This window comes from Akebia trifoliata, chromosome 14 (assembly GCF_017979445.1).
Source record: "Akebia trifoliata isolate Shusen 1 chromosome 14, ASM1797944v1, whole genome shotgun sequence".
Taxonomy (NCBI): domain Eukaryota; kingdom Viridiplantae; phylum Streptophyta; class Magnoliopsida; order Ranunculales; family Lardizabalaceae; genus Akebia; species Akebia trifoliata.
This window is the reverse complement of record NC_141388.1, coordinates 32,533,735-32,547,689: the sequence shown is the minus strand read 5'-3', so window position 1 is coordinate 32,547,689 and position 13,955 is coordinate 32,533,735. Positions and strand designations below refer to the sequence as shown.

The 13,955-nt window shown below is 34.7% G+C and overlaps 1 protein-coding gene across 6 annotated transcripts in view; it reads right to left on the bottom strand.

Moving 5' to 3' along the window:
* Positions 1-1,875: 1,875 nt before the first annotated feature.
* Positions 1,876-13,955, bottom strand: part of LOC147386813 (mediator of RNA polymerase II transcription subunit 15a-like) — a 30,568-nt gene continuing 18,488 nt past the window's right edge. For 3 of the 6 annotated variants that reach the window (XM_086423726.1, XM_086423727.1, XM_086423731.1), the window contains 7 exons: positions 8,367-8,441; positions 7,302-7,793; positions 5,707-6,354; positions 4,884-5,228; positions 3,295-3,495; positions 3,112-3,200; positions 1,876-2,492 (listed from right to left, as the gene is read on the bottom strand). In XM_086423726.1, coding sequence (XP_086279852.1) covers positions 2,285-2,492; positions 3,112-3,200; positions 3,295-3,495; positions 4,884-5,228; positions 5,707-6,354; positions 7,302-7,793; positions 8,367-8,441 — 2,058 coding nt within the window. In that variant the 3' untranslated portion in view covers positions 1,876-2,284. Of the gene's footprint in view, positions 2,515-3,111; positions 3,201-3,294; positions 3,496-4,883; positions 5,229-5,706; positions 6,355-7,301; positions 7,794-8,366; positions 8,442-13,955 lie in introns of all 6 variants that reach the window. The other 3 variants (XM_086423728.1, XM_086423729.1, XM_086423730.1) reach the window with 3 other exon arrangements.

Here is a 13,955-nt window from a genome sequence, read left to right as displayed (position 1 = left end):
TCTTTACCTAATGAAGCGAGATTTGGAGTTATCTTCATGCAACATGGACGGCAACCCTTTAAACATGCCTTTAAGCTGTCAAATATTTTTGCTTAGGTTCATATGTTTGACGGGTGGGATTCCTTCTTTAATTTTCTCACGACCTCTTGCTTGGACCCGAGGTGTCTGGATTACTCACGTAATTTTATATCCTAACCTTATAGTATGGAATATTATTCTTTGTTTAACTCCAAGTGATTGGCCTAGTGGCAAGCCGAGCCTTGATAAACTTCTCATGCAGGATAGGTCAAGTATTTGAAACCCCATGAAGCAATGAATTCCTTGGGGCCAACCTCGAGCGTCCAATTGACCCTTGACCCAATCAATTGCACATACGACTTTCTGAGGGGGCGGTGCATGTGACCGTGGGATTAGTCCCATTCAAAGGGTAGGGATACCCACGATAGACCTAAATAAATTATTCTTTTTATTGTTAATCATTGTCATAAATAATTGGAATGAATCACACTTGTCCATTGAAAAAATGTTAGGTAAATTAAACAAATTGAGAAAAGATATTTTGGATACTTTAAGACCTTTTTAGGGTGATAAGAAAGGAAAAAAAATTAAAAAAGTTGTTTATGAAGTTGGCGTCCAAAAAGTTAGGGATAATATAGGTAAAAATTTCTATTTAGGGTCTAACATGTAATTTTACCTAGATAAATGGACTCCTCTTCAAACGGAATATGAGGAGTGAGTGCACAGTTATGTAAAAACGAACTAAAAACATGTATCGTCTTTCTTTGTTTTGTCATCGTAATTTTCCGTAGAGTAATGATTTCCGGACGCCTCTCTCTCTTTCTCTACCACACACGCCCCCCTACACCTTATCTCAGAATTATAGATCATTTGCCTCGGGATACGTATAATCATACACGTATCTGGAGACAGTTGATCAACGGTTCTGTGATGGGAGCGTAGGAGTGGCGTTTGTCAGAGGGTGCGTCATTTATCACGAATCTTTTCTGTGGCACCTTATGTAGAAGGAAACGCTTTACAGCCGTAATGATTTGGAAGTTGACGAAAACTGGTCTGTTACCACATTATCATGACACGTGTTACGTACGGTTAAAAACCTGACTACCCTTTGGGTCCCACGTGGATGCATCAAATAAAAATATATATTAAAGGGAAAATTACACTTTCAACCCCTATGGTCCCATTAAGTTTTGACAATTGTTCTTACCCTCCCCTATAGTTATGTAACCAGACACATTTTCCTCCTTTCTGTCTATTTTCTGTCAATTAAATAGTCAAAATGTGATTTTTATAAATTATTTGTAAAGACTATTTTAACCTTTTTACAATTTCATTGTCATTAACAAAAATATTTATTTTAAAAAAAATTGGATTCATATGTTAGAGTGAGAATTTTTTTTTTTTTTGTAAAAAAAAAATTCAATGAAAGAAAGAAGGAAAAGATAGGTCATCGAAGTTGGCATAATTCATAAGGGAGGTAAATGCAATTATTAAATCTTTAGGGGGTCAACATAGAATTATGCCAAACTATAGGGGTAAAAGTGTAATTTACCCCATATTAAACTTCAAAATTATTTTTTCATTGACTTGGCCAAGTTAACGAGTTTATTCCATGATTCATGATTGGTTGAGGGTCGAGTCACTTATAATCCAATCAAGTCGATTCAGCCAAGTTATGAGTCTACTCAGTCGTATTTCAAGTCAACTCAACCCAACAAATATTTAATAAAACCATGGTAGTACTAGTATCACAAAGTGGGATACTAAAAATGACAAACGCACCATCCTTGAAACCAATTCAATGGATTATTATCTATCAAATGGTTGTAAACTTGATGATTGGCATAGCCTCAAGTCAGTCAGAATCCAATCAAGTCAACTTGGCCAAGTTTCAAGTTTACTCAGCCAAGTCTCGAATCTAACTCAACAAATTTTAAAAATATTAGTACAAGAATCTGGCAACATCCTTGAAACCATTACAATGGAATTATTTTCTATCAAATGGGCTCTCAATATAGTAGAGTATAGAATGCTTCTCTTTGTCCAGTTCGTTCGCCCCATGTTTATGTACTTTAAACAACCTACATAGGGTATCATATGGTGGTGTTCAACTATACAGTTTCAGATCCTCAACTAGATTGATAAGCTTCATATAATATAGGGTGGTGTGTCAGAAAGGTTTTCAATCAGCTTTCAATTGAAAACAATTCTTGTCACGGGCACATAAAAGTTTATTTACCTCTGATTATGTTGGCATGCAAGATGATTAAGCAGCACTTGAGCAACTCTCCCATGTGCCGTGTCTCAAGCTGAAGCATCCACCGCCACTCTTCTGTGCATAATCTGTTACAACCGCACGGGCACAAACATCCCAAGTCATCACCATCTCTCCAAGTGACATGGGCTGTGAAAGGCTGCGGAGTGATATCATGAACCTTGACCGTACCTTAACTGAGAGATCTTCACACTCCTTACTGTCACAGCCGCATATAAGCACTAATTTTTTGTCAGGAAAAATAAAAATGAAATTTTCTTCATTGTGACATAGTAAAAGGGAAAAAAAAGGAGCACCAAAATAGATGTCTACATCCACTAAATTGGATATTGAGATCTTCACAGCAGAGTTGCTGCTTGAACAATTTTATTTATTTATTTTAGAGATGCTATTGGTGCCCCAACTTTTACTTATTACACTCCAATTAAAAATAAAGAAAACAAGTGAATGTTTAAGAATAAAGAAAAAGTTGGGGTGCCAATTGAAGTGTTCTTGTTTTTTTTTTGTTCTAAATTTCTATCTTTTGCGTTTAGGATTTGATTTCTAGTTTTTGGGTTTACGATTTTATATGAGCCTAATCATAATTGTAAACTACTGTAATTGTTTGAACGAGTGCTATAATGTTGAGATTATAATTTGATCCAGACCTTTGTAATGTTTGAAGAGTGTGTTTTAAATCTTTAATTGGGGTGTGGTAAATAATTTAAGAAATTGGTGTGTAATAAGTAAAAGTTGAGGTGCCAATAGCAATTTTTTTCCTTTGAAAATTTTGGCAAAGAAGCAAACAGTAGTTCAACCAGAATGCCCCATTCTCTCACCTTAGTTCAACTGGAAACTTTTCTAAGAGTATAGGAGAGCAATTTGGATAATTTGTTGGAATGAGCAACTGCAAAGGCAGAATTTGTGACTGCAAAAAACACATAAAATAAACAAACAAGTATAAAAGAACAATCAACATGCAATGATCACACCAAATTTATAGAATTTTTTTACAAACCCACCATTTGTGCTGAAGCATACTGTGATTTCAAGTTTGGACACAAAGCCACAGCATTGAAGGAACACTTCACAATGGTTCCTTCACCACCTTCGGTTGCAGCCATAGCCGCTGTTGGATCAAAATCCTCGTCACTGATATCCACCATGGTGTCAATCAGCCGCTGATTAATACCCCTGATTTCCTTTAACAAGTCTTGGCTGGCCTGCAACAGAAACATCCATTATTTCCCTATTAATGTAGAAGGAGACACTTAAAGGAACATTTTTCTTGCCTCACCATTCATTTCAAGTCAATATAGCTGATTCCGAGTTCATTGAAGAGAAGTTCAAACTAGACCATCCTTAAATGTTAATTCAAATTTATGGAAACTTAATGCATAGCACTGTGCTTGCCATCCAAATTTAAGGCACAAAATTATTATTTGATTATAAATTATGAAAGCTGCTATTGGCACCTCAACTTTTACTTATTACACCCCAATTTAAAATAAAGAAAATAAGTGAATGGTTCAGAATAAGTAAAAGTTGGGGTGCAAATAGAAGCACTCTCGTTTTTTTGCTAGATTTCTATTTTTGGGTTTAGGATTTTATATGAGCCTCATCATAATTGTAAACAACTACTGAAAATTGTTTGAATGAATGCTATAGTGTTTGTAATGTTGAGATTATAATTTGAGCCAAACCATTGTAATGTTTGAAGAGTGTATTTTAATCTTTAATTGGGGTGTAATATATAATTTAAGAAATTAGGGTGTCATAAGTAAAAGTCGGGGTGCAAATAGCAGCTCTCTAAATTATATATTCAAAACATTTTCAAGACAACCCATCAAGAACCACAATCATCTACAAATCATGTTTTTTGGCTAGTTGAGAATATGTCAGACTTTCTTATAGAATTGACCATATTAGTGAGCCTTAAGAGGTTGGGTTATGGTCATCTCTAACACATCTAGAGGAGACAAAGCGTTGGCGATTCCCTTGCTAAAACTGTTTATAGAGATTCAGTGCAAGTTGGGAATGTGTTTCCCTAAATTCATAATTTTCTTTGAAAATCACTTTCTTTACCAACCTAGTAAGATTTTAAGCCTTACTAAGGGTCGTTTTGCTCAAACGGATTACCACATTAGCAATCCAACCCCACATCCCCCTAGATTTCATGGAAAAATTAACTCAAATAAAAAAACTCAAATAATAAAAATAAAATTGGGCTTGATCCAAGGTTTTGAAAATGGATGGTTACTGAACTTCCACCTAACTCCCATATTTAAAATTAATATTCAGTGGTGAAAAATAAATTTTTTTGGATTTTTTTTATTATAAAAGTTGATAGAATTTCATCCTCTACAACCCTGAAGCATCGGATCATGATTTTGGATGCCATGAGGTGAGCCCAAGGACCCTTAGTAAGGGTGGAATCCTAAATAGCTTAGTAAGGCTAATTGGATTAATCTTCTTTTTATTATTTCCATTACACAACTGCCATTATCTATCAAAATGAAATAACTTATATCACTACTTAAAACCACAATGGGACTATTTTCACACAATAGCTTCAAATGATTTTGAAGAAAACAGAGAGCAAATTTCATACCTCAACTCTAAGCCTCTTGATCCTAGAAGTTGCAGTTGACTTCAAATCAGACGTCTGAGAACTATTTAATTGCTTGAAACTATCATTTACACTGCCAGCTGATGACACATCATTCAAAGGCACCCCACCTGTGTAAGGCCTCATTCTCTTTGTAGCAGAACTGCCATCGTGGGTGGTGAAGCTCCCTGTTTGGACACGACGCTTTGTTATAGCCACCAGATCCTCACCAATGGCAGCTCTAGATCCATTACCAGGTACTGATCCAGCTGTGTCATCAATCATGCTGATGACTGACCCAATGTCACTCATAGAAGCCTTTAATGATTTAGTTGACATTGATTTTACCTGAAAAAATAAAACAAAATGAGACATGGTTTTCATAGTAACAAATTTAACTTCAAACAACTCCAAAACAAGAGAGCTGCTATTGGAACCCCAAATTTTACTTATTGCACCCTATTTCTTAAATTATTATCACACCCCAGTTAAAGATTAAAACAAACTTTTCAAACATTGCAAAGGTTTGGCTCAAATTATAATCTCAATATTATAATACTTGGTTCAAACAATTTCAGTAGTTGTTTACGATTATGATTAAGCTCATAAAATCCTAACCACCCCCACAAATAAAAAAAAAAAAAAAAAAAAAAAAAAAAATGAGATAACTTCTAGTGGCACCCCATGTTTTACTTATTCTCTTTATTTTTAATCGGGGAATAATAAGTAAAAGTTGGGGTGCCAATAGCGGTTCTAAAAAAAAATGTATGGTGTATCATGCATTAGAACAAATCCAACAAAGAGGAAGGAAGTTAAATCAACTAACCACATTAATTAACCGTTCCAAAGGTTGCTCTGCAATGTTTGACTTCTTAGAAATAATTGTGGATGCGGTACCGTGATTGCCTTCTGGACTAGTGAACTCCGCAAGCAAGGGTGAGGCTGATATCCCAGGTGTGCCAACAGCAAGGGATTGGGTTTGAGTCTGTCCAACATTTCCTATATTTGAGAGGGAAGAAACTCCAGAAGCCTGTTTGTCGGGATCCCCCATTATCGGGGATGGAGCAGCCAAGGGAGTCGAAGGAGAAGGTACAATGAAGGGTGAGTTTACAGATTGCAAAGGTGTTCCAGCTCTCTCTCGAGGTGTTAATAGATTTTGTGGGTCGAGATGTGGGGACGAATGCTGAGAAATTTGAGGGGATGCAACTTGAAGGAGTTGGGGAGAAGAAACAAGAAATTGTGGAGTTGCTTTCAGCTGTTGATGGGTATATGTTGAGGGTTGTCCTGAGTGAAGTTGCTGAGTCATGCCTTGTGTAATACCCATGGCAAGTCTCAACTTCATGTCTTCACTCATTTGATGAAGTTGTGGCATTTGTTGCTGTTGTTTTTTTGGTTGGTGTAACTGCTGCTGCTTCTGTTGCTGATGCATCTGTTGCGACTGTAATATTTGTTGCTCCTGTTGTTGCTTCAGATGCTGATGAATGTTAGAATTTAACTAAAGAAGTCTATTGTTAGGTTGTAACCCATTCACACTGCTTTGTAAAGAAGGCCATGCTTGGTACACTACAAATCATTTGCACCGCAAATATTTCACAATGTTTTTTATTGATATTTGCAATGCAAAATTTTTTGCAGTAACAAGATAAAATATGGAAATGATTTTAACTTACTTGACATCATCAAAGAATTTATTCAAATTACAAAAATACCATCAATACTTGTTGCATTAACATATGCATGAATTTAAAAAACAATTCCTTATCAAAGGTATAGTTACCTACATATTGAAATTACAGAAAATATCTATCATTAGAGAAACTATTCAAATTACAAAATTACCTTCAGTGTTTGTTACAATAACATGCATATGAATTTACAAAAATACCCTCATGATGAGGGATATTTTGTAATAAAATTGATAAGGGCTACTTTTGTAATTTTGTATGCAAGTATATGTATTTTGATGAAATGTATTTTTGTGAATTCATATTGTATAGCAAGTACTAGAGGGCCAATTTTGTAATTTAAAAATTCTTTGATGAGGGTTATTTTGTAATTTCAATATGTAATTTAATGTTATCTTTGATCAGGGGTATTCTTGCAAATTTGAGTATGTATTACTATAACAAGTACTAAGGGTATGTTTGCAATTTGATTAATTTCTTTGAAAATGGGTATTTTAGTAATTTTGATATGCATAGATTGGACTCGAATAATTTTGCAAATGATTTGTGGTACTTCTTGTGCTGCAAATCATTTGCTGAATTTTCTTAAGAATTTAGGCGATCTATGCAAATAATTTGCATATTGTAACCAAGTACCCATAAAATCGATTTCAGAAAATTGTTTGCATTTGCAAATGATTTGCAGATACCAAGCAGGGCCGAAGTGTGAAATGTTTTCCTGTTGGGGCACACTCACAATATTTTGTTGTATCAATCCCGCATTGCCCTGCTGTAATGAACTCTGTGCATTTCCTTGTCCTGGCTCCAACGTGGACCTGGGCTGCAATAAATTCATCTTGTTTGCTTGTGTGGTTGGAATCCTCAAATGGGTTGTCAAAGAAGGTATTGAAGCATGTTGAATTCTTGTCAAAGAAGTTGGATGCATTGATGTTACGGAATTTTGTAAGTTCATTGATTGCATTTGGTTGTCATGTTGCGGCAACTGAGGAATTTGAGATTGTGACTGAAGTTGTTGCTGTCCATGTTGATGTGAAGTGAAAGGCTTCTTCGACATATGAGTAGTAACAAAATTAGGGATGAACTTTTCAAATGGACCTAGTTTCTCTCTATGACTAGGTGTGATATTACTTTTTGGCAAATGTAAGAATATTATCAGGCTCTCCACCATCTTCTTAAATGATTTGAGCTTGTCAACTTGTTCTTTTGGCAACTGCGGAGAAGACTCGGCCTGCCAAACACAAAAGAAATTAACCCAATAATATAAAGAATGGTATCATGGTTTTAAATCTTGCCGGAGTCATCTCGGTATTGTCCATAGATATGGAGTCTCACATGTGAAAAATCTAGCGAGACAATGACTCAAACAATATATTGAGATCTTGTTCGAGTAAGTAAAACTCATACGAGTCAACTTGGGTTTTGTATATTTATTTAAAATAATTAATTTTTTTAATTTTAAGTATTTATTATCTACATATAATATGATTTTTTGACTAAATATCTTCTAATATACCTTATTTTATAAAAAACAATTATAATTATTTTCATATAAATATATATGAATAAATAATAGTAAAATGAGTTAAATGGTTAAACTCTTCTGAGACGAGTTGTCTTGTACAAGACAACTTGGTCTCGTCCATGAATGAGACGAGATGTCAAACCGAGATATGAAACCATGAATGGTATACATTGAGGTGAAGATTTGCTACTTTGTTGTGTATTTCATTACTATTTAACAAGTTGGAATCCATGCAATAAATTACAAGAGAATGAGAACTTTAGAAAAGATAAATACTACCTGTCGGCATTTAAAAACGATCTTTTGGTAAATTTCATTCAGATCTGGGAGGTACATTTCCTTCATAGATTTAATCTGCAAAGTAAAATCAGCAATCAATGAAAGAAGGTTTTAAATCTTAAGGTGCTAGTCCAAAAAGGGTCTGAAATAATCATAATAGCTGTTGCTAAAAGTGTGCACTATAATAAAATGGAATAGAGTAGGACTAGCCTTACTAACTTAGTAAGGAAAAAAAGGCCTTACTAAGGTTCATCCACCGTCAAAACAAAACCTCGAGATCCATAAAAAATCTTGAGGATTTGTTTCTATGGCGGATGAGTCCTAGTAAGGCCTTTTTTCCTTGCTAAGTTAGGCAGGAAAGTGTTTTTGAATGGAATATGGTTCATGCAGCATGGGATACACGATAGAAAAGGTAGCATATGGTTCTTAGATAAAGCTCAATCCCTGACCACACTATCTCAAGAAGGCAGGGATAAATTTTTATTGACTTAGAAAATGTTTGAGTATCTACAAAACTGAAGTGGTTGACTGAGGAAGAAAGATCCAATACAACATCATGCCAGCAAATGAAGTCACTACTATTCATGGAGAGCGATATGGTAGCTATGTATCAAGAACACAGTAACTCAAGGATTTTTTGCATCATCGGATACATATCGATTCACAATCACCATGACATGAATCCCAAGTCCTAATGCGTATCACAATGTCAGCCTTTATTTTATTAATTTATATAGAAATTAACTTCTGAAAGATGTATGTTTAACTTATCATCCATACAAATAATTTGTTAAGGTTTTTTTTTTATTTTTTTGTATTATGTAGTTAAAAAAAAAAATGAAACAGTAGCCAAGATGGTCATCTTACAAGAAGCAAAACATGAACAAAACAAAAAAAAAAGAAGCCACTCAAGCATCACAAACAAGATCCCACTTGAAAATGAAATCTTCGGAAAAAAAAAACCTTTAAATTCTTTAAATATCTTGCTCCAAGAAATAGTAATCCATGATATACAAAATAACATGCGAAGAGTGATCTTTCCCTTCGAAGATTCTGTTATTTCCCTCCAACCAAATACCCCAACACACAGCAAGTTGGGTTCTAAAGACCAAGGAATCCTTTTCTTAAGAAGGAAGACGTTGAGAATACAACTTTGGAATAAACCTAAAGGAGAAAAAAGAGAACACCGAGGCACATGGAAAACAGACAGAAAATGAGCACACACCTCATTTGTGAAAGAACAATGAAAGAAGATGTGGTTGATTGATTCACCCTTCAATTTACACAATAAGCAGAAGTTAGCCGAATGAATACCCGTTTTCATTTTGTTGTCCACTGTAAGAATTTTTCCAAAGACACTGACCAAATGAAGGACATCTTGGATGGGACTTTTGGAACTCAAACGGTGTATCAGGAAAGAGACTCATACAATCAGGAATCAAGGATTTATAAAAATATTTCACCGAATTTTTTCTATCCTTGCTAGACTCCTAAATATTACTGTCCTCCACCTAAGGATTGATCCATAATTGAAAAACGCTATAAAAAAGACTAGAGACCTCTTGAATCTCCCAATCATTAATGCTTCTTCTAAAACCAAAATCCCAAGAAAATTGATCCCGAAATTGTTCATAAAGTCTTTAACAAGAGATTATTTCTTGTGTGATAAGGAAAACATATTAGGGAACTTGAATCTAAGGGGAAGAAATCTTAATCTAGATCGCTTTAAAAAGACCATGGCTTGATATTGGAGACCAGTTTCAAAATACCATTCCACTTCAAAATGTTTAGTAGTAAATTGTCAGTATTTGAGATACCGGAATAAAACAATCAAGTGTCTCTGTTGTCTTATAACACATCAAGATATATACTGGCACAATCAGAATTTATTCCATCGTTTTTCAAGAAAGATCCTATTACGACTGCCAAGAAGTGTCCAAGCTATGCCTAGTCCGTGCCTACAATTCCGTCAGACCATGACAAGTATAATCAAAACACATTTTAATTGCTTGAAACAAAATATTCTATTTTTTTATTTATGCATAAAAATACTTTTCAAAAAATACATAAAATGTTTTGCCACAATTTGAAATGTTTCAATATATCTAGGTTTTGTTCCAGAATTTCAGTTGACCAAGACAACAAAACAATACATGAAAGGAAAAAAAAATTCAGTTAAACATAGCTAAAACAGTATGTTATATTGAATATGCATGGACAAGTCAACAGTTTTGTCTTCTCAAAGGCAATATTTTTTTTAAACGCTAAGGTGTGGGGCATAAGACCCACGAACATGCACTTTTAAATGATTAAGTAATGCAGTATAAAATAGATAAGTAGAAACAAAAGACAAGTTGCTGATTTAAAAAAAATTTGATGATTCACAATTTCGTATTCCAAATCCAAACTTTGAACTCATCGAAATCCAACAACTTCCATAACGTCTTTCAGCTTTCCAAGTTTTAATACCTAAAAAAAAAAGCAAAACTTTGTGTAAGGTAAGAAGTGTTAGCTCTGAGTAAGAAATCTATCAAGCCAGGGAGGGGTATGTGGGAAGGAAGAAGAATTAAGGATATGGTTTTGCAATAGTGTTATCGGACCTAAGACTTAATTGTTATGTTGGGGCTGAATGAACTAAGAACATAATTTCTTAGGCAGCTAATTAATTCCTAGTGGTTAACAAGGCATGCTCTATTTTGCAAAACAAGGTGTTGACCAAATGATAGAAAGTATAAGGATCTAGCAACGACTAGATGGAGAAACCAAATTTAGGAAGTGATGGAGAAGTGGATGGGGAAGTTTTATAGTGGGTTAATTCATGGGCATTGCTGGGATTATGGAAATACTGTGTAAAGGGAATGAGAAGTCAGGCAAAGGTACTAAGCCAATGAGAGAAGTAATGCCAACCGTGCTAAGTATGATGAGGGGAGACGAGTTAGGTATGTGTTGTGACAATAACTGAGCATTGAGGGAGTGGGATTATCAACGGGAGGAGAGAAAGGGAGAGGCATGTGATGTCATTCAAGAAGATGAGATAGGGGGAATGCTCCGCTACACCTTCTGTGCGACAAAAATGAGAAAGTTGGCGAGAGTAATGGATGTGCATGAGGGGTGTAGATATGACACCAAAATTAGTTAGGGAGGAGATGGAGTTGATGAGCCATATAAATTATGAAGGGAGATTGTTAGTTTTATTTGCATGATCCTAGGAGGGGTGACCAACCATGGAAGCTTAACTAAAGGGGGAAGTTTCCACACAACTCTTGGATGTGCCCTATTGGGGCAATGTGATCTTTATTTAAAGGTTTTAATTGTTATGGCTTCATCAATTATCAAAAAAGGATCACCATATTGGCCTTGGAGAGTAGGGACCATGTTCCAACAAAAGAACAACTTCTATAGAGGATCTTATTGTGAAACTTGGGGACTGAAATTGATGGTTAAAGATTTAATATCAAAAGGCAGATGATATTTGATTCTAGAAGTTGAAGAACTATTTAGTATGGATGGATACTGTTAGAGTTCTTATTTAATGTTGCGTGCGCCCAACACTTAAGCCCACATGACCAACCACATGTTTTTAATATAAAAGAGAGGCCAAACTCTATTGGGGGTAACTGACTCATACTTTTATCTATTTTCCAATTTCTTCCTTAACCCTAATCTTCTAACATGGTATCAAAGTACTTCTACCATTAGATCTGTTTGATTTCTCTTATTTTCTTCCCTTTTCTTAATCCCTTTCTTTTCCCTCTTCAATCCGGTACTTCCAAACCGTAAGACCTTGGTTCCAAAAAGGGATTAAGTGTTTGAGGTTTGTTTGTTTGCACCTAAATAAATATCTAAGGCTTTGTTTGTTTTTGGTTAAGGGGTTAATGAATGATTTGGGAATTGGTGGACAATTTTGAAGCCACAAAATTCAGCTTAAAAAAAAAAATCGGTGAATAGTGTCGTATGAATAGTACTCGTGAACAGTGTTTTCTGCATGAATAATATTTCATTAATAATGTTTTTTGTGTAAAACAATGATTTGTGAATAGTGTTTTTAACGTGAACAGTGCTTTGTGAATGGTGTTTTTGCAATAAAAGAATTTGATTTCTTCAGCTTCTCAATCAATAGTTTGAAATTTTGCACATATCTCAATTTTTTTTTTTTTTTTTAAGTGTGTTTGGATTTTGTAATTTTATTTCGATCGATGTTTCATCGACCTCTTAACCCTAGCCGCATATCATAGAATATCCCAAGGGATACTTTATATTTTTTTGAGATTTTTTTAATCTTTTTGCGGGTTTTTAGTTTACTTCTTGGATGGCAAATTTGGGAATTTCTAATGGTCTTGGTAGAGGAAGTTGTGGTGGCCGTGGTGGTGATTTTAAGTGTACCTATTGTGGCTACACTGGCCACACTGAGTAATTTTATTGGGATAAATGGGATAAACCTCAGGTTAATCAGGCTCAAGAGAAGCCTCCTCAAAATTTCACTGATTCCACTTCTCAAATTGTGTCTGCATTTTTCGATCTTACTACATAGTTGGGAGAGATTCTTCAAAAGTTGATTACCTTGACTGTAGGACCTACTCCACGCACAACTACTTCAGGTAATCTCACATTTATGGTTGCTAAGTCTCCCTCATCTTGGATTATAAATTTAGAAGCTAGTGCCCACATGTCTGTTATATCTCGTCTCTTTTCTAATTTCCATTCTCTTAATTCTCATATTATACTAACCAATGGGTCCACTCGTAATGTAGTTGGGAAAAGTGATGTTTTTCCAAACTCTTTTCTTCCCTTATTTTCTACTCTTTTGGTCATTGATTTAACTTTTAATCTACTTTCTATTAGTCAGCTTACAAAATCACTGCAGTGGTCTGTATCCTTCTTCCCTTCTAATTGTCTTTCAAGATTTCAAGACGAGGAAGATGATTGGTTTGGGGTATGAGGAAGATAGATTATACTATTTAATGTGTGATGCGCTTGTTTCTTCCTTGAGTGCTTTAGTTTCACCCTTTCAGTAGCACTATCGATTTAGTCATGTGTCTTTATCTAATTTACGTCGTTTTATTCCTAAGTTGAGTTCAGTGTCAATTTTAGAATGTGAGACTTGCCAATTGGGCAAACATCACCATAGTTCTTGTCCTAGTCGTATAAAGAGTCCTCAATCTAGTCTTTTTGAACTAATTTATACGGATATTTGGGATCTGTCAAGAATAAAAAGTTTATCTGATTTTTATTACTTTGTAGTATTTGTAGATGATTATTCTCGTATGACATAACTCTTCTTATTGAAAGATCGTACTAAATTACCTCGAGTTTTGCTTATTTTTTATAAAGAAATTTTAGTGAAATTTGGCAAACTTGTAAAAATTATCCATTCTGATAATGCCTTAGAATACGTGTAATCTTCTATTCAGTCTTTTTGTTCAAATAATGACATTATTCATTAGACTAGATCTGTTAATACTTCTCAATAGAATGATATTGCTGAACGAAAACATCGTCATTTACTTTATGTTGCTTGCACCATTATGTTTCAAATGCATATACCTAAGCCTTATTAGGGTGATGTTGTCATCATAGCTTGTCATCTTA